At 39.3% G+C, this 21,603-nt stretch overlaps 1 protein-coding gene across 2 annotated transcripts in view; it reads left to right on the top strand.

Annotated features, from left to right (window-relative positions):
- The first annotated feature begins 2,618 nt into the window (after positions 1–2,618).
- LOC101270999 (flavin-containing monooxygenase 5) overlaps positions 2,619–21,603 on the top strand; it is a 109,768-nt gene continuing 90,783 nt past the window's right edge. Inside the window, exons 1-4 of one of the 2 annotated variants that reach the window (XM_049702252.1) lie at positions 2,619–2,717; positions 2,870–3,047; positions 13,688–13,876; positions 15,814–15,976. In XM_049702252.1, the coding sequence (XP_049558209.1) occupies positions 2,913–3,047; positions 13,688–13,876; positions 15,814–15,976 (487 nt within the window). In that variant the 5' untranslated portion in view covers positions 2,619–2,717; positions 2,870–2,912. The remainder of the gene's footprint in view (positions 2,718–2,869; positions 3,048–13,687; positions 13,877–15,813; positions 15,977–21,603) is intronic. The other variant, XM_049702256.1, reaches the window with a different exon arrangement.

Below are 21,603 nucleotides of genomic sequence, written 5' to 3'. Positions count from 1 at the left end.
TTCTATACCATAAACAAAATAGCAATTTACTTATCTCTCATGTAAGAGTCCAAGATTAATAGATCCAGACTAGAATATCCAGTCATTTAGGGCCCCAATCTGATAGTGGACCTACTTCAATACATAGTTCCCAAACATCTCTCTGTTATCATTATTCTAGGCTACAGGAAACCATTGCCTTTTAAATGGGTTAGACAGAACTTAGTGAGAACTTAGTCATATGGCCACGTGCAGCTGCAAGGGAAACTGGGAAATACTGTTGCTATTTGGGCAGCCCCATCCCAGCTACAGTCCTATAATTCTGTAATATGAGGAAAACAGATTTTAATGAAGAGTTAGCATTGTCTGACACCCCTCCAGCCACTAGAATTCTGTGTTCATCCTTCTCCTGATATGCTCATCCCCACCCCAAGGGAGACAACTCCAAATTCCATCCAGGTCCTACATCCAGCTCAGATTCTGGGATCTCTGGGTGACTTGCAATCATCTCCCTCAGACTCAGATTGGCTTTTTGTGGTCCAGCAGCTCATTAGCTCAAAGGAAGTCACTAACTTCTCCAACACCCAATAACCCATGGTCTAATAGAAACAGGATGATTATATGAGAACTTCTTGTTCTTTAGTATTCAGTGGCCCTTCTGCTGCCATAAATCTTGGGGAGAGATAAGACAAGAGGTTAATATTTTTGAAATCTTAAGGGAGAGGCATTTAGGCAACTGGAAAAAAAACCCTGCTTTTTCTTTCTACGAGAAAGTAGCATTAGACAGAAGAAAAGATATTTGGTGACAAAAGACATTCTATTTCATGGTATTTGACGGTGAGGACACTAGTTAAATAAGGGATTTCTGGAGAAAAGTGAGAAGAGAATCCAGAAAAAAAGTAAATAGTAGCTTTTTTTTTTAAAGAAAAATACGAACTTTTTGATTAGCTTGTCTTAAGATGACTATTGAGAGATTAATGACATTTTGATAATAAGAACCATATCAAAAAGAACCACATCAAAACACAAAAACACTTTAATTACTGAGAAATATATATAACTCCATCCTTAAGCTTCTTTCCCTTTATTCTCTCATTAGGCTATGTTGATGTCATGTGTTCCCCACTGTGTGTGTGATTACGTGTGTGTGTGTGTGTGTGTGTGTGTGTGTGTGTGCATGTGTGTGTGTGTTCATATAATTCAGACCATATTTTGAACAGGAGACTTCCTGATGGAGCCAAATGATTTCCCAAACCAAAGATCTATTTTTAAACACATTTTAAAGTAGTTGAAATAAGGCAACAGCTAAAAGCAGTTCAACTAAAGTGTAAACTGTAAAGGCAGGTGCTAGGCAAAGAAAGGGGATGCAATAGAGAGCTGAGAAATGGACAAAGGACTTGTGGCTAAAAAAGACGTAAAAATATCCTCATAAAGGAGCAGTATATATAGTGATTGAAGCCAGACTGCCAGGTGTACCTTCCTGCCTTTCCACTTACTTGCAAAAGATGTAGTTGATAGTACGTTCTTCTTGGGGTTGCTGAGAGGATTACATGTGTCCATTCCCATTGTATCTTTTGTACCATATAAGGTAAACCCTTGAGAAATAGTGATTGGTCCGGGAAGGATACTTTTGGGGTGATGTTAGTAAGTCAAAACCCAATGCTGGAATTATTGGCATCAAATCATCTTCAGCAAGGTTGACTCAGGGAGTAGTATGAGGTGCACAAAGATGCATGGCATCTGTCACAACCCAGCTCTCCCAGAACCCCTTACACCTGTCAAAATAGACTCCTGGGTTGAATAAGCCCTGATTCTGACCTAGTGTATGAAATCCTATATCCATTACATTGGTCTTTTCTGAATAATTTGAAAATTTTGTTACATTTTAAAAGTGTAATCACACGGGTAGCTGTGTGTTTGTAATCACACAGATAGCTGAGTCACGAAAGTTCTTTTTTACAGTATTTTTATTTTTTTGAAATTATCTGTTTGTGTATCAGTCTTCTCTACTAAACTATAAGCTCCTTTAAGTAGGACATTTAATCCCCTCACTCCCCACTGTACCCCAGCACCCAGCTCAGTGCATGGGTATTTTAAAGTAAATTTCTTCCCGTAGCACGGAACCAAAGATCCGATTTGTGGGGTTGGGGGTTGGCTTGGAGAGGTGGACGAGGGGCCGGGATGTGTTCTGACAGATCTCCTGAAAGACAGATGTTCTCCGCTTAAGCTTTTGAGCAAGACTTGCTTCGGGGTTGTTGGTGACAGTTTCCCTTCACCAGTAGGAGTCTGTCACTATAAGACAACACCAGGAAGTTAAAAGTGAATGGGAAGGGCGGGTGATGGAGATTCCGGCCCCTAGGGTCTCCCCTGAGAGTAGCTGAGAGTGCGGGCAACTGCAGGTGAAAAACAGAGAGGTCATAGGGTTAATTATTTCTGCCCAGAGCAGGTTTGGCCCACGTTTTCTCCCCTCTGTGGGGGTAATGGGCGCTGCTGAGTGGGCGGTGTGTTGGCTGAAAGGAGGTGGAGCTGAACAGCCCCTCCACATTGGCTATTGCTGCTGTTTGTACTTTGTTGTTTTACATTTCTTTGCAAAGAGCTGAAAGTGCAGTGCCCTCCAGATCGGAGCTGAAGGATCTGCCAGTGTTGGGGCAAAGGCAGAGAGGTCGGGTACCACAGCAGAGCTCTCAGCTCTGGGTCTCAGCTCTGGGTCTTCCAGGCACAGGGCTCACCCATCCAAGGTAGTAGTTCCCGGTGGTCCATGAGGACACTGGAATCTGGGTTCCCCAAAGGCACCTGCTGCTGCAGAATTTATCTAAATGCCACGTTCAAGCTCTTCTTTGAAAGGTATTAACTGATGTGTGCTTTCTGTCTTTTGTCATCCTTTCTTTAGGACAGGTTACACTGACCCAGCCCGGTGAAGATCTCTGGAGACCATGACCAAGAAAAGAATTGCTGTGATTGGGGGAGGAGTGAGTGGGCTCACATCTATCAAGTGCTGCCTGGAAGAAGGCTTGGAGCCCGTCTGCTTTGAAGGGACTGATGACATCGGAGGGCTGTGGCGGTTTCAGGTAAATCTTGTTCCTTAATACTTGGAACTCTCGCTGTAACTAGGTGCATAAGATATTTTACCTCGTGTCAGGAAGTATGATGGGCTTCACAGTGATTAAACCTGCCAGACTTCAACCTGCTGACCTCCTCTCAGCAGCCACCACCTCAGGTTCTATGCAGGTTCCTCTTTCCCTACGCTGGCAGCAAAATGGGACGCAGGTATCACTCGTTCTGTCCTTTACTGATGTCTGTGAAAATGGCACAGAGATCATTTTCATTTACAGATTTTCCTTGATTTACAATGAGGTTACATCTTGATAAGCCCATCGTAAATTGAAAATATCCTGTTACAAATGTGTTTAATGCACCTAATCTACCTCACACCATAGCTGAGCCTAGCCTACCTTAAACGTGCTCAAAACACTTACGTTAGCCTACAGTCAGGCAAAATCATCTCACACAAAGCCTATTTTATAATAAAGTGTCGAATAGCTCATGTAATTTATTGAATGCTGTAGTGAACATGAAAAACAGAATGGTTGTTTGGGTGCAGAATGGTTGTAAGTCTATCAGTTGTTTACCCTCCTGATCCTTCCAGCTGACTGGAAGCTGCCACTGCCCAGCATCACCGGAGTATGTTACAAAATATCGCTAACCCAGGAAAAGATCAAAATTCGAAGTGTGGTTTCTATGGAATGTGTATTGCTTTTGAACCATTGTAAAGTCAAAAAATCACAAGTTGGGCACTGTCTGTAATGAGTTTTGCCGCTATCCAGAAAAGGGTAACAATCTTGGTAGGGGGGTGTAGCAGAATGGCATCATGTAAAGTGGTTGCTCTTGGTCTGCGTTCATCGGTAAGTGATCTAGAATACTGCTTACAACTCCTTCCAGGAATCCCCCTTTTCAATCTCTTCTAACCTTACTTTTTTTTTTTCTTTTCTTTCTTACCTTCCTTCCTTCGTTGCTTCCTTCCTTCTTTACTCTAAATAATTCTCTAATGATTCTAGTGCTTGAATAGGATATAAAATCTGGCTGCCTTCCTTGCTTTGCACTTTTCCTTCACTTGAGAAATCAAAGCAGTAGTCCCGTCTTCAGAGAAGGGCAGAGGGCACCTGCAACTGGGTTTTCTTGTCCTTGCACAGACTCAGTTTTAAAGTTGAGTTGCTTTAATATGCACACCGAGTCCTGCAACTTGTTACTAACAGTTAAGGTATCTTCTTACTTAAATGATAGTTAAGCTTATTATATGTCAAAGAATATCACCCTCCTTAACTGATCTCCAAAGCAACATCCATTGGGTTTGCTTTTCAACTCACTTTTTAAGCCAGTGAATGGTATTAAGGTGTCCAGATTTGTTTCATATTTCACAAAACGAACACGGTGCTGGCCAGCTACTTAAAAGTGGTTACATTCGTTCATAGCATTCCTTAGTAGAACAGCAGTACAGTTGTTTTGCATCTGGGCTCCGTCTTGGGGACTAACTCTATTTGACAATCGTCCCTATTCGGATCTAGGGTGGATACTCCTTAGCACACCATGCATGCCTCGGTCATAATCAGTCTTGGGCATGGCTGAAAAGACTGTTAATTAATATTTTGTAATAAATAGGAAATTTTACTTTTGAAATCCAGCCACAGCATGGTGTAGACGTTAAGAGCACGTCTGGGTTCAAATCCTACTGTGACCTTGGGGAAAACCATTAACCCTCTCTGTACCTCTGTGTTGTCATCTTTAAGAAGGAGATAATATTGGCACCCACTTCATAGTTATTGTGGGGATTAAGTGAATGAATACTCATGTCATCACTAATAACAGTGGCACAATAATTGCTAAACATCAGTTATTATTCAGTTGGCCTAGAGTGTGGCCCACACATTTGGTGTCTGGTAAGCATCCTAGCCAGGTCTGGCAACTACTGACCAGGCATGAAATTAGTGAAGGGTCCACCATCCTACCTGATTATCAGGTTTTACTTCCAAAGTGGTTTAAACTTCCTCTCTGTTAAAGACCCAATTTGGAGTGTTTTCTGATTATACTCTTGGCAAAACTTCAGCACCTTATAAACTGCTTTCTTGAAAATAAATAAGCTATATTTCATCATAATGCTCTGACTGCTGTTAAGACAGACCACATCTGTGTCTATTACATTATATATAACATACATATATTTTACATATATTATAAAGGCACACACAAACACCACTATATTTCTAGAGCCACGGGGGATGCCTGGCATATATTAGGCACCAAATATATTTACATTTTATAAATGAATCCTAGAGAAGCAAAATATCTTGGGTGGCTGCTTAGAATGCTTGTGAAATAGAGACCTTCATTCTCACATATTCCACAGTTACACAGTTGTGGAGCCTAATTGCAGATTAAACATGTTTTACATGCTGATGCTGGTTTCCTCAAGAATTGCCTCAGATCTGCTTTTCTGTGACCCCCTTGCTTGTTATTTGGAGCCTTCCTCTCCCCCATCCTACCCCCCTAAATTTTCTGTAATTCATTGGGGGTTTCATATATAGGATCGTCCCAAGCACTTTGGAATGCCACCATTGCTACCGGGTGTCCAGTAAGCCACTGGCAACTCAGGGCTTCCATTTTCTCTTTCTTGTAACAGGTCTCAGGGACTCAATATAAATTTCTTTCTTCTTGATCTCCTCATTAATGTTAGACCAGACTGATGGTGAAAAGTCGGTAGTAATGTGAGACATATCACTTTAATTTTCATACTGCAATATTACTTTATGAACGAAATAGCTTAAAATGATAAATCTCTTATGAAATGCTGAGGTTTTAATGAGCATGTATTGCTGGAAAATAATTTTTAATATTCTTTAGTCAATCTGAATTTTAAAAATCCTTAAAGCATACCAAAGCAGTGCTTCTCCAACTTTAACGTGCACATGAATCACTGGAGCTTTTGCTGAAGTGTACATTCCGATTCATTAATCTGGGGTGGTGCCAAGATTCTATATTTCAGGCAAAGCCCCAGGTGATGTTGATGCTACTGATCTGATAACTACAGTTCACGTAGTGAGGTTCTAAAGTGTATATGTGATACAAAGATAGCACATGGATACAATATAATGTAAGATGGGCATATTTAGAACATTTTAATTTAAAATATGAAATTAAGTAATAAACACCCTTAGTTGAATCGGTGTTTAATTCTTAAATATCAACCCCCCCCCCCAAAAAAAAAAGACAACTGAATGGATACAAAAATACTTAAAAGAGGGTAACTGTAGAGCAGTGGCTGTCAGCTTTGGCTGCAACACTGAACAATCACCTGGGGAACTTTAACAAACTTTAACAAATACTGATATCAGTCCATCCAGATTCTGGTTTTATTGGCCTGGGGTGTCAATAAAGCTCTCCACTAGCTATTTCTAATGTGCAGCCAACATGGAAACCTTTGCCCTTCAGCTTTTACCCCAGCTTTCCCAGGTGATAAATGAGGATCACATTGCGTGTTGAAAACAAAATCGATAACAGTTCATTGAACAAACATTTCTGAAGCTCAGACTTTGTTAGATGGTGTGGAGACACAGAGTTATATAACTTCCTGCCACTGCCCTCAGGCATTCTGCAGTTTAGCTAAGGATGTGTGGAGAAAAGACTTCTGAGGTGGATGGGATAAATTCTGGTGCCCTGAGCTTTCCGGGGCCACCACACGACCTCTTACCAGCAGATCTCAACCTTGTCTACACATTAGAGAAGGAGCAATTAAAACAGGGTCCATGGGCTTCTCTGGTGGCGCAGTGGTTGAGAGTCCGCCTGCCTATGCAGGGGACGCGGGTTCGTGCCCCGGCCCGGGAAGATCCCACATGCCGCGGAGCGGCTGGGCCCGTGAGCCATGGCCGCTGAGCCTGCGCATCCGCAGCCTGTGTTCCGCAGCGGGAGAGGCCACAACAGTGAGAGGCCCGCGTACCGGAAAAAAAAATAAAAAACAAAAAAAACAGGGTCTCTGGGAGTAAGGACCAGGCATTAGTATTTTAGAGTTCCCCAGATGAGTCCAGTGTGAAGACAACGCTGAGAACAACAGTCCTAAGACAGCTTCTGTCCCACGGGATTCTGAGAGTCTGTCAAAGGAACAGAAGATCCACACTGTTCTCACTCCTCCCACTGAAGGGGAGTCATTTTTCTCCTTTCTTCTGCCCTTACTATTGCCTCCAGTCCCTTCAGTTCCAATTATACTACCCTACGTCCCTGGTTCTCTCTTTTCTCATATGAACTTCCTACTCAATGCGAGTCATGTGCTTAGGCAGGAAATAGAATCAAGATACATCTCTAGAGGGCAGATTATTCGCCGATGGTAGGAAAAACTAAAATGCAGGAGCAGAAGCTGCTTCTTCCACTCACTGACCCAGTACTGCTCTGCCCTCACTCTCTTTTGTAAAGCGGTGAGTTGACAGTAATGAACCCTAGGTAGGGTCCAATCAGGTGTTTAGAAGGGCTTGAAGGTTTTTGTTGACACACAATAACACTTTTTTGCCTTAGTTACTTGAAAAAGAATACAAATATATGATTATTGTCACAGGAGTAAGATCTGTGATTCATTTAGCTCAGTGACCCCAACATACCTGCTGTGGAAAGCATGACTCCAATCTTTGTACTAAATTTTGAACCCTTGGAAAACAGGGACAGACTTGTATTTTTTAGCATTAATATAGTGTTTTTATTACAGAGAGACTTTAGAAATATCTACTGAATGAATGAATGAAGTCAAATTTGATAGGAATGTGTCTACCCCTGCCCCCTCAAACATCTTGGTTCCAAAAGGACCCTACCACTCATTAATTTAATTTTTTTTGAAAAAACGTGCTATGTACAAACAACATGTTTAAGTAAACTTTGAATTTTAGAACTGTGTTAGATTTACAGAAATATTAGGAAGATAGTACAGAGTTCCCATATACCCCATGCCCAGATATTATTAATATCTTACATTAGTATGCTACATTTGTCCTAATTAATGAACCAGTATTGATACATTATTATTAGTTGAAGTCCATGCTTTATTCAGATTTACTTAGGTTTTTCCCTAACGGCCATTTCCTGTTCCAGGTGTTCCCATCCAGAACACCACGATGCATGTAGTTGTCATGTCTCCTTAGGCTCCTCTTGGATGTGACAATTTCTCAGACTTTCCTTGTTTTTGATGACTCTGACAGTTTTGAGGATTACTGGTTAGGTATTTTATAAAATGTCCCTCAGCTGGGATTTGTCTGATGTTTTCATCATGGTTAGACTGGGGTTATGAATTTTGGGGAGGAAGGCCTTAGAGGTAGGGTGCTGTTCTCATCACATCGTATCAATGGTACACACTATCAAACTTATCACACCGATTGATGTTAACCTTGATGACCTGGCTTGAGATGGTGTTTATCAGGGTTTGCCACTTTAAAGTTGCTCCTTTTTTTCTCCCTTGTCATACTATACTCTTTGCAAGAAAGTCACTAGTCACAGTCCACACGTAAGGACAAAGTTGGCTATTCTAGGCCTTTTTTTCTTTCCACATAAATTTTAGAATCAGTTTGTCAATATCTACAAAATAGCTAGCTTAGATGTTGATTGGGATTGTGTTGAATCTACAGATCAAGTTGGGAAAACTGACATCTTAACAATACTGAGTCTTCCAGTCTATGAGCACAGCATATCTTTCCATTTATTCATATCTTTGTTTTTCTTCTTCTGTGTTTTATGGTATCTGCATATAAGTCTCATACATATTTTGTTAGATTTTTACCTAAGCACTTAATTTGGGGGGAGTGTTATTATAAATGGTACTGTTTTTTTAATTTCAAAGTCCAATTTTTCATTTCTGGTATATAGGAAAGTAAGTGACTTTTGTATATTAACCTTGTATCTTGCAACCCTGCTATAATTGCTTATCAGTTCCAGGAATTTTTATTTTTAAATCTTTGAGATTTTCTACACAGACAGTCATATCATCTGTAAAAAAAATCATTTTATTTATTCCTTCCCAATCTGTATACTTTTATTTCCTTTCTTATCTTATTACATTAGTTAGGATTTCTAGTGCAGTGTTGAATAGAAGTTGTAAGAGAGGATATCCTTGCCTTGTTCTCAATTTTATGGGAGGGAAATTGTCCATTTTCTCACTATTAAGTATGCTGTTAGCTGCAGGTATTTTGTAGATGTTCCTTATTAAATTGAAGATGTTTCCCTCTATTCCTAGTTTGTTGAAGTTTTTTATCATCAAGTTGTAGTATAAACAACATTTCTACAAAAATAAAAGAAAAAATCCTACCTCCTTAATAAATCAATTTGTTTTTCCTACTTTGAAGTTTTATTGATTTAAAATAATTAAAATATACTCATATAACAGGGGAGAGATTATACAATGTGTAATTATATAAATATGGGTAGACATAGGTATACAATTGCCCTAGGCATACATAATATTGTATACTCGGTGATTAGAATGTGACTTGCATTTTGTCATATTACTTTTTCCACTTAAAGTTATATCATAGGCCATTTTCAATGTTTCTACACAGATTTCAAAATCATAGTTTTAAGTATCTCCAAATTCAATCTCTATAATTCACTCATTAATTCATTTCAAAGCATTTATTAAGCATCCACTATATATGAGGTACTGTTTTGATGATAGAGCTACAAAAAATAAGACACAAATCCTACTTTTGGGTACCTCATAGTCATAGAAACAAATGCAGAATATCGTGTGTTCTAAGTTGCCTTGATGGCAATATGAGCGGAGAGCTTTAGCAGCTTGGAGGTTGAATGGGGCATTAAACTCAGTGGAGAGGACAAGAAATATTTCTCCAAAGAAGTGACATTTGATGTGACTCTTGAATGATAGATAGGAATTTTCCAAATGAAGAAGCAGTACTATACTGTTACAAAAGTTTAAAGTTGTGAAAGAGTCTGGAATGTTTCAACAACAATTTAATGACTCAGAAGCTTGAAATTAATTGAGGAGAGCACTAAGTGAAGATACAAAGGTGGATTGGGATAGATTGTGAAATATACTGAGTTTCAAAATAAGAAATTTGCTTTTCCAAATGGAATCAGTAGAGCCCATTAAGCAGTGGGTTGACAGGATCTGCTTTGAATTTAGCAGGATACTTAAGGAGTGGTGTAGAAGGTAAATTCTTCATCATATTGAGATACCATAATTTACTAAACCCTTTTCCTATTGGGGGAGGGGAGCATTTTAAGTGGTTTCTAATTAATAGATATTTTAAATACTATAAAATGAATATATCTATGCATTTGATTTTATATTATTTTGCAATTTTCTTTACAGCAAATTTTTGTGAATAAGATAAAAATATCTTATTCAACTGTTTTTGTAATAAATTTTGATGTATTTCATTAGTTTGTTATGCATTTTGTGAAATTTATTTCCTTTTTCTATATGTACCTTTCTCAGTATAATTCAATGTACATCTATTAAATATCTACTACGTGCTATTTATAATTTTATATGCTGTGGGAAAGAGCATGAATACAAGTCAAGGGGCCTACAATCTAGTTGGGGAGATAAAGAATAGACTCTAAGACATTATGGAGGTCTTTGAATCCTAAGCGGAAAAATATAAACTAGAGAAAATGGGGCAGCATCTAAAATTTTAATTAGGGCAGAGATACAACCATACCCTAGAAAGAACACTTTGGTTGAAATAGGTAGGATAGATTAGAAGAGACCTGTAGAAACATTATTAGCAGCCAAAGGGAATGAGATCTTGAAGTATGGGGCAGAGAAATGGGAATAATCTATTCAGGATTCTGAAATTGAAAAATTCTTCTCTAAAAATGGGAGGAAAATCATCTCTAATGTGGGCAAAACCAAGGAACACTCTCCTTTGTGGCCATTCAATGTTAAGTAACATCCATATATCTTTTTCTGGAATAAAAAGAGAAGAGGGGGTCCAAATTGGTTAAGGTAATTTTCCATAATCAAAACAATTTTAAAAAATTCTAGTAGAGTTGAAAAGTCATCATTTATGATATCTCAGTGAGAGGCTAACATAACAATCTGGGTAGATATGGCGCTATTTTTTTTTTTTTTTTTTTTTTGCGATACGCGGGCCTCTCGCTGCTGTGGCCTCTCCCGTTGCGGAGCAGAGGCTTTCGATGCGCAGGCTCAGAGGCCATGGCTCACTGGCCCAGCCGCTCCGCGGCACGTGGGATCCTCCCGGACCGGGGCACGAACCCGCGTCCCCTGCATCGGCAGGCGGACTCCCAACCACTGCGCCACCAGGGAAGCCCGATATGGCGCTATTTTATGTGATCACTACAACACCCCCATGAGGTAGTTAGTAGAAGTTTTTGAGGAAGCAAAGAAGTTAACCTTGATGGGGAAAGAACAGTGAACTGGGGTTTGATATCAGCTAGAGCAATGCTTCTCAGCTTTCAGATGCATCTGAATCACTTGAGATTTTGTTAAAAGGCAGATTCCAATTCAGTAGGTCTGGATTGGGGCCTAAGATTCTGCATTTCTAACAATCTTCCAAGTGATGCCCCTGCTGCTAGTCCACAGATCGTACTTTAGGTAGCAAGGATCTGGAGCAGTGATTCTCAAATTACAGTGTATTTTGTTGGGCATTAAATGGTTCTGAGACCAATTCCAGTGTGTGTATGTGGGTGGCGGGTGGTCCTCAGACACCAGCAAACAATTCTCAAACACTACCAGGATGTCCAAGAATTCAACTCAATTGTGATCCCTATCTACACAGAGACAGCGTCAGATTCCACAGATTGAGGGCTCAGTCCTACAAGACTTCACCCTCGACTCCACTTCAGACACCAGTCATAAGCCCTGGTTATTACCTGGGCTTCTGAACAACCACCTACAGATTGGAGGTTCCAACAACCCCCTCCTGGGATTTGGACTTCAGTTGCCATTCTCAAGTCCAGGTTGTTACCTATACTTCTGACCAACTGAGTATAAATCAGAAATTCCCACGAACCCCTCCCCCATTGGGTTTGATTAATTTGCTAGAGCAGCTACAGAATACAGGAAACCCATTTACTCACTAGGTAACTGGTTTGTTATAAAAGAACATAATTTAGGAACAGGCAAATGAAAGAGATACATAGGGAAAAGGACACTGAGCTTCCATGCCCTCTCCAGGCACACCGCTCTCCCCTAGTCTCTTCGGTTCACCATCCTGGGAGCTCCCTGAACCCCACTCTTTTGAGTTTTTATGGAGACTTTATGACATAGGCATGATTGATTAAATCATTGGGCATTGGCTATTGATTCAACTTCCAGCCCCTGTCGCCTCCCCAGAGGTCAGGGGATAGGCAACTGAAAGTTACAACCCTCTAACCACAGTGTTTGCTCCATTGGTAACCAGCCCACAACCTTACTTGCTTTCTAAAGGTCACCATATTAACATAACAATAGACACTTGTATCACTCTCAACAGTTAGGAAATTAGGAGAGTATTGGGAGCTCTGAGACAGGAACTGTGGAAAAAGACCATATATGAGAATATATTTTGACCATCTGGATAACCAAATATATATTTCTTATAAATCACAATATTGCAGCATTTAGCTTATTTCATTTTTATGTTATAAATAATGCTGTCATTCACATCCTTAAACATAAATCTTTCTCTACAATGCTGAATCTTTCTTTAAAAGGCAGGTTGCAAGGGTTTCATATTCTTGTCACATTGCTGTCCAGAAAATATTGTACTAAGATCTCATTTCACCTCATTTTTGCTAACACTGAGTAATTGTCTTTGTAATTAGTAAAAACGAGGTAAAATGGGAACACATAGTGGACAGAATGTAAGCTAGTACAGTGTTTCCTGGAGAACAATGTGGCAAGTGTATGAAACTCTTGAAACTTCCCCAGGCTTTGAAATATATATACTATTTAAAAGACTCAGATGGGCAGTTCTTACTTGGAGTCTTACGTCATGGCAATCAGGTGACAGCTGGGACAGGATGTGTGCTATGACCTCCCTGCTCACATATTTAGAACGTCAGCTGGGATAACTAGACCTTCTGGGGGCTGGCTGCACATCTCTCTATCCCAAACATGCTCTTCATGTGGCTAGCTCAGGCTTCCTCACAGGATGGTGGTCGCAGGGTAGCTGGACTTCTTACGTGGCTGCTGACTTCCACCACAGCAAGCTTTCTAAGAGACTCAGGCAGAAACTGCAAGACTACTTATCACTTAGTCTTGGAAGCCATTCAGTATCATTCCAACTGCATGCTGTTGGTCAAAAGCAAGCCATGAAGACAACTTAGATTCAAGGGGAAGAGACTGCACGAGGGCACAAATACTGGGAGATGTGAAGGGTTGTGGGGAGGGGACTTTTTTCTTTTTTTTTTTTGCTGTACGCGGGCCTCTCACTGTTGTGGTCTCTCCCGTTGCGGAGCACAGGCTCCGGACACGCAGGCCCAGTGGCCATGGCTCACGGGCCCAGCTGCTCCGCGGCATGTGGAATCTTCTCGGACCGGGGCACGAACCCGTGTCCCCTGCATCAGCAGGCGGACTCTCAACCATTGCGCCACCAGGGAAGCCCGGGGCTTTTTAAATTGGCATTTCTTTCAGAAAACATTTTCAAATGTTTGTTGGCTGTTTATAAACCATGACCTTAATTCTCAAGTTGCCATGAATGCTTTTTACTTACTGCAGGAAGAACCTGAAGAAGGGAGGGCCAGTATTTACAAGTCAGTGGTCATCAACACTTCTAAGGAGATGATGTGCTTCAGTGACTACCCCGTCCCAGATCACTATCCTAACTTCATGCATAACGCCCAGGTCCTGGACTATTTCAGGATGTATGCCAAAGAATTTGACCTTCTAAAGTACATTCGGTTTAAGGTAGGGAATTTCGTGGGTATCTCTGTGTTTTGAGTTGTTTGTCAAGTAAATGAATAACTGGTCTTATTTACCAGTGCTTAGATTGGTTTGATATGCTCATGTATCTATTCTATCCAGAATCCACTCTTTGTCTTCCCTGTGTCTCAAAATATTCATGGAAAGGTCCCTCTTCTATGTATTTTGACTGCAGATCCAGGAAGCCACCTTCATTTCATTGCCTTCATTCTATATCATTTGATTACAATAAAACAATGAGGGGAACTGACAGGTATGGGAACTTTAAAACCTTCTGTTTCCACAACTTGCTGCTTAGCCCTTTTATACTTTCTGAAGTACTTTCCAGTGCATTATTTATGTGATCACAACAACCCAGTGAAGTAGGTATTGATAAGTTATGAGGGAACAAATAAGTTAACTCTGGTGTAGAGGGAGGAACACTGAATTGGGAAGCAAAAACTTGAGTTCTAGTCTTTGCTCTACCACTAATCAACTTGTGACTTCAGACAATTAAGTTCCTCAACGTTGATGTATCTTAAGTTTATTTGTAAAACAAGATGCCTGTACTAGATCACTTCACTGGTTCCTTCCTGCTGTAAAGTCTTCTGTGATATTCCTATCATTCTAAACCATGACCATAAAAGAATCAATACTCTGACAGCTGGCAAAAAGCCCAAATCTTCTACCTTCTGATCATTCTACTAAATCATGACTCTTTCTCTTTAACAACAAAATTAAAATGGCAGTATCCAGTGACGACTTCCAAAGTCAATCATTTAAAGCCTAGTGGTGCTTCTCTTCACTTCTTTAAACACTTACTGAAGAGGTTTGTTACCATACTAAACAGTGAAGACACAAAAACAAAAAAAATTAGTGATTTCACAGTCTAGTTATAGAGATAGAAAAATGAAGAGAAATTTCATTGTAAATATAATTATTAAAAATGAAGAGTTAGTGATAAATGCCACAGAAATCTATACATTGCAGCTCACAGGAGGGTTGCTTAACCCATCAGGGCATGAGGCATCAGGCACCAGGAAGGTTTTCTTAGAGGAGATAATCCCAAGCTAAATGTTGAAGGGTGAGTATCTCCAAATGAAGAAAGAATAAAAGGATGATCCAGGCGGAAGCAACAGCCTGTGTAAAAGTAAGAACATGATCGAGAGGAACAATAAATAGTATAGGATGGCTCGGGTATACAAGAGGGGTATCTCTATTAGTCAACCAAGACATTAGGGTCATAAACCCAGAAGCACATAGAACACATTCTTTATGTTTCCTTAAGCTGGGTAGAGTAACCCATATTTATTACTATTTTTTAAAGCTAAAAATTGTGCCACTGACTATCCCATCTCACACCTTCTTTCTTTATAGTTACTTGTAAAATGGGCATTTATGGGAGTCAGAGAGGTTCATTTACATAAAATATGAGCCACTGGGATGTTTCTCTACTCTATTAGGAAAGGGAGCCCTCTAGCTCAGTCACAAGTTTAAGGCCAGACAGTGAGAACAGGACTTGCGGTAAGAAGGCATCAGAGGGTCTCAGGATGTCTGGGGGTATGGGGAGGAATAGGCATTTAGTGCATGGAGTGTCTCAGAAGCACAAGAGAAGCCCAAACTTTATTCAAGTATCACATTGCCCTAGGGTATGGTCCACGAGAACTAGTAATTTGCACTTTTCTAGAAGCAGAGGAGAGTGCAACATTAGTCTGCCAACTCTGTTTTATTTAGCTTGCCTCATGGAAGTTTTCTCACTCTGACCACAGCCCCAAACAAAAAAGTTCTGATTTGTGGAGTATGAAAATCAAATACCCCTGCATGAGGCCTGTTAGGCGGTATCAGCCCTTTGTTTACCCTCTGCAAGGAGAGTCCTGTCAGGGAAGATGTCCACTATATAGGCTGTGGTTATAGTACCCTGTGGCTACCCCTTTTCTTTTCAGACCACCGTGTGCAGTGTGAAGAAACAGCCTGATTTCTCCACTTCAGGCCAATGGGAGGTGGTCACGGTATCTGAAGGGAAAAAGGAGGTGAATGTCTTCGATGGAGTTATGGTTTGCACTGGCCATCACACCAATGCTCACTTACCCTTGGAAAGCTTCCCTGGTAAGTAGCCTACAAGGAAGGAAGACACTTGAACTATGCCTGTGACCTGATCCCTAAAGAATGGGAAGAATGTGGTCTGAGTGTTTCCTATCTTGGGATGAAATAAAGCTTATCCTAATTCTGCATATTCTTCTGAAAGGTGATGGGGTAACTTGTATTAACGCTATTTAGGAGGTAGAGATACCAGTAATTTGGGGGACTAGAGGAAAATTAGAAGGCTCTATATTTAGCTTTACAATAATTTTAGTTTTTTAAGGATAAAAGTTGATCTGCATTAGATTGAATGACGGAATTTTTCTTCTTAATTTTTGTTGGAGTATAGTTGATTTATAATGTTGTGTTAGTTTCTGCTGTACAGCAAAGTGAGTCAGTTATTCATATAAATATATCCACTCGTTTTTAGATTCTCTTCTCATATAGGTCATTACAGAGTACTGAGAAGAGTTCCCTGTGCTATACAGTAGGTATTTATCAGTTACCTATTTTATATATAGTAGTGTGTATATGTCAATCCCAGTCTACCAGTTAATCCCTCCCCCACACCTTTCCCCCCTGGTAACCATAAGTTTGTTTTCTACATCTGTGAGTCTATTTCTGTTTTTTAAATAAGTTCATTTGTACCATTTTTTTTTTAGATTCCACATATAAGCGATATCATATGATATTTGTCTTTCTCTGACTTACTTCACTCAGTATGACAATCTCTAGGTCCATCCATGTTGCTGCAAATGACATTATTTCATTCTTTTTTATGGCTGAGTAATATTCCATTGTATATATTTACCACATCTTCTTTAACCTGAATGAGGGCTTTTTTAGCAATCGAGGAAATAAACAGAAATATTGAGTTTCTAAGGAAGAAAATAAAGCTTAAAGAAAGAGTTTAATTACAGTCTTTGGCCTGGATTTTCATTCTGAGAGGAAAAAAGCACTCTATGTATAGTTTAGTGTATATAAGAACATATATACTCCAATTAGAATGGAAGTAGGTATTTACAGATGATGAAAAGAGGGGGTGAGGGATGGGCAAAATAGGTGAAGGGGATTAAGAGATAGAAGCTACCAGTTATAAAATAAAAGTCACAGGGTTGTAATATACAGCACAAGGAATATAATCAAAAGACTGTAAAGCAAAATGAAAAGACAGAAAAACACACAGCAGATGAAGGAGCAAGATAAAAACCCACCAGACCTAACAAATGAAGAGGAAATAGGCAGTCAACCTGAAAAAGAATTCAGAATAATGATAGTAAGGTTGATCCGAAATCTTGGAGATAGAATGGACAATAGAATGGACAAATTGCAAGAATCAGTTAACAAGGACCTAGAAGAACTAAAGATGAAGCAAGCAACGATGAACAACACAATAAATGAAATTAAAAGTACTCTAGATGGGATCAATAGCAGAATAACTGAGGCAGAAGAACGGATAAGTGACCTGGAAGATAAAATAGTGGAAATAACTACTGCAGAGCAGAATAAAGAAAAAAGAATGAAAAGAACTGAGGACAGTCTCAGAGACCTCTGGGACAACGTTAAACGCACCAACATTCGAATTATAGGGGTTCCAGAAGAAGAAGAGAAAAAGAAAGGGACTGAGAAAATATTTGAAGAGATTATAGTTGAAAACTTCCCTAATATGGGAAAAGAAATCGTTAATCAAGTCCAGGAAGCACAGAGAGTCCCATACAGGATAAATCCAAGGAGAAATACGCCAAGACACATATTAATCAAATTGTCAAAAATTAAATACAAAGAAAATGTATTAAAAGCAGCAAGGGAAAAACAACAAATAACACACAAGGGAATCCCCATAAGGTTAACAGCTGATCTTTCACCAGAAACTCTGCAAGCCAGAAGGGAGTGGCAGGACATATTGAAAGTGTTGAAGGAGAAAAACCTGCAACCAAGATTACTCTACCCAGCAAGGATCTCATTCAGATTTGATGCAGAAATTAAAACCTTTACAGACAAGCAAAAGCTGAGAGAGTTCAGCACCACCAAACCAGCTCTACAACAACTGCTAAAGGAACTTCTCTAGGCAAGAAACACAACAGAAGGAAAGGACCTACAATAACGAACCCAAAACAATTAAGAAAATGGGAATAGGAACACACATATCGATAATTACCTTAAATGTAAATGGACTAAATGCTCCCACCAAAAGACACAGATTGGCTGAATGGATACAAAAACAAGACCCATATATTTGCTGTCTACAAGAGACCCACTTCAGACCTAGAGACACATACAGACTGAAAGTAAGGGGATGGAAAAAGGTATTTCATGCAAATGGAAACCAAAAGAAAGCTGGAGTAGCAATTCTCATATCAGACAAAATAGACTTTAAAACAAAGACTATTAGAAGAGACAAAGAAGGACACTACATAATGATCAAGGGATCGATCCAAGAGGAAGATATAACAATTGTAAATATTTATGCACCCAACATAGGTGCACCTCAATACATAAGGCAAATACTGACAACCATAAAAGGGGAAATCGACAGTAACACATTCATAGTAGGGGACTTTAACACCCCACTTTCACCAATGGACAGATCATCCAAAATGAAAATAAATAAGGAAACACAAGCTTTAAATGATACATTAAACGAGATGGAGTTAATTGATATTTATAGGACATTCCATCCAAAAACAACAGAATACACATTTTTCTCAAGTGCTCATGGAACATTCTCCAGGATAGATCATATCTTGGGTCACAAATCAAGCCTTGGTAAATTTAAGAAAATTGAAATTGTATCAAGTATCTTTTCCGACCACAACGCCATGAGACTAGATATCAATTACAGGAAAAGATCTGTAAAAAATACAAACACATTGAGGCTAAACAATACACTACTTAATAATGAAGTGATCACTGAAGAAATCAAAGAGGAAATCAAAAAATACCTAGAAACAAATGACAATGGAGACACAACGACCCAAAACCTGTGGAATGCAGCAAAAGCAGTTCTAAGGGGGAAGTTTATAGCAATACAAGCCCACCTTAAGAAGCAGGAAACATCTCGAATAAACAACCTAACCTTGCACCTCAAGCAATTAGAGAAAGAAGAACAAAAAAACCCCAAAGCTAGCAGAAGGAAAGAAATCATAAAAATCAGATCAGAAATAAATCAGAAAAAGAGATGAAGGAAACAATAGCAAAGATCAATAAAACTAAAAGCTGGTTCTTTGAGAAGATAAACAAAATAGATAAACCACTAGCCAGACTCATCAAGAAAAAAAGGGAGAAGACTCAAATCAATAGAATTAGAAATGAAAAAGGAGAGGTAACAACTGACACTGCAGAAATAAAAGAGATCATGAGAGATTACTACAAGCAACTCTATGCCAATAAAATGGACAATCTGGAAGAAATGGACAAATTCTTAGAAATGCACAACCTGCCAAGACTGAATCAGGAAGAAATAGAAAATATGAACAGACCAATCACAAGCACTGAAATTGAAACTGTGATTAAAAATCTTCCAACAAAGAAAAGCCCAGGACCAGATGGCTTCACAGGCGAATTCTATCAAACATTTAGAGAAGAGCTAACACCTATCCTTCTCAAACTCTTCCAAAATATAGCAGAGGGAGGAACACTCCCAAACTCCTTCTACGAGGCCACCATCACCTTGATACCAAAACCAGACAAGGATGGCACAAAGAAAGAAAACTACAGTCCAATATCACTGATGAACATAGATGCAAAAATCCTCAACAAAATACTAGCAAACAGAATCCAACAGCACATTAAAAGGATCATACACCATGATCAAGTGGGGTTTATTCCAGGAATGCAAGGATTCTTCAATATACGCAAATCTATCAATGTGATAAACCATATTAACAAACTGAAGGAGAAAAACCATATGATCATCTCAATAGATGCAGAGAAAGCTTTTGACAAAATTCAACACCCATTTATGATAAAAACCCTGCAGAAAGTAGGCATAGAGGGAACTTTCCTCAACATAATAAAGGCCATATATGACAAGCCCACAGCAAACATCATCCTCAATGGTGAAAAACTGAAAGCATTTCCACTAAGATCAGGAACAAGACAAGGTTGCCCACTCTCACCACTCTTATTCAACATAGTTTTGGAAGTTTTAGCCACAGCAATCAGAGAAGAAAAGGGAATAAAAGGAATCCAAATCGGAAAAGAAGAAGTAAAGCTGTCACTGTTTGCAGATGACATGATCCTATACATAGAGAACCCTAAAGATGCTACCAGAAAACTACTAGAGCTAATCAATGAATTTGGTAAAGTGGCAGGATACAAGGTTAATGCACAGAAATCTCTGGCATTCCTATATACTAATGATGAAAAATCTGAAAGTGAAATCAAGAAAACACTCCCGTTTACCATAGCAACAAAAAGAATAAAATATCTAGGAATAAACCTACCTAAGGAGACAAAAGACCTGTATGCAGAAAATTATAAGACACTGATGAAAGAAATTAAAGACGATACAAATAGATGGAGAGATATACCATGTTCTTGGATTGGAAGAATCAACATTGTGAAAATGACTCTACTACCCAAAGCAATCTATAGATTCAATGCAATCCCTATCAAACTACCACTGGCATTTTTCACAGAACTAGAACAAAAAATTTTGCAATTTGTATGGAAACACAAAAGACCCCGAATAGCCAAAGCAATCTTGAGAACGAAAGAAGGAACTGGAGGAATCAGGCTCCCAGACTTCAGACTATACTACAAAGCTACAGTTATCAAGACGGTATGGTACTGGCACAAAAACAGAAAGATAGATCAATGGAACAGGATAGAAAGCCCAGAGATAAACCCACGCACATATGGTCACCTTATCTTTGACAAAGGAGGCAGAAATGTACCGTGGAGAAAGGACAGCCTATTCAATAAGTGGTGCTGGGAAAACTGGACAGCTACATGTAAAAGTATGAAGTTAGATCACTCCCTAACACCATACACAAAAATAAGCTCAAAATGGATTAAAGACCTAAATGTAAGGCCAGAAACTATCAAACTCTTAGAGGAAAACATAGGCAGAACACTCTATGACATAAATCACAGCAAGATTCTTTCTGACCCACCTCCTAGAGTAATGGAAATAAAAACAAGAGTAAACAAATGGGACCTAATGAAACTTAAAAGCTTTGGGCAGCAAAGGAAACCATAAAGAAGACCAAAAGACAACCCTCAGAATGGGAGAAAATATTTGCAAATGAAGCAACTGACAAAGGATTGATCTCCAAAATTTATAAGCAGCTCATGCAGCTTAATAACAAAAAAACAAACAACCCAATCCAAAAATGGGCAGAAGACCTAAATAGACATTTCTCCAAAGAAGATATACAGAGTGCCAACAAACACATGAAAGAATGCTCAACATCACTAATCATGAGAGAAATGCAAATCAAAACTACAATGAGATATCATCTCACACCAGTCAGAATGGCTATCATCAAAAAATCTAGAAACAATAAATGCTGGAGAGGGTGTGGAGAAAAGGGAACCCTCTTACACTGTTGGTGGGAATGTAAATTGATACAGCCACTGTGGAGAACAGTATGGAGGTTCCTTAAAAAGCTACAAATAGAACTACCATATGACCCAGCAATCCCACTACT

Source organism: Orcinus orca, chromosome 1, assembly GCF_937001465.1.
Source record: "Orcinus orca chromosome 1, mOrcOrc1.1, whole genome shotgun sequence".
In the NCBI taxonomy this organism is placed as follows: Eukaryota; Metazoa; Chordata; class Mammalia; order Artiodactyla; family Delphinidae; genus Orcinus; species Orcinus orca.
The sequence above is the reverse complement of the archived record's forward strand: the minus strand, read 5'-3'. Positions and strand labels throughout refer to the sequence as shown.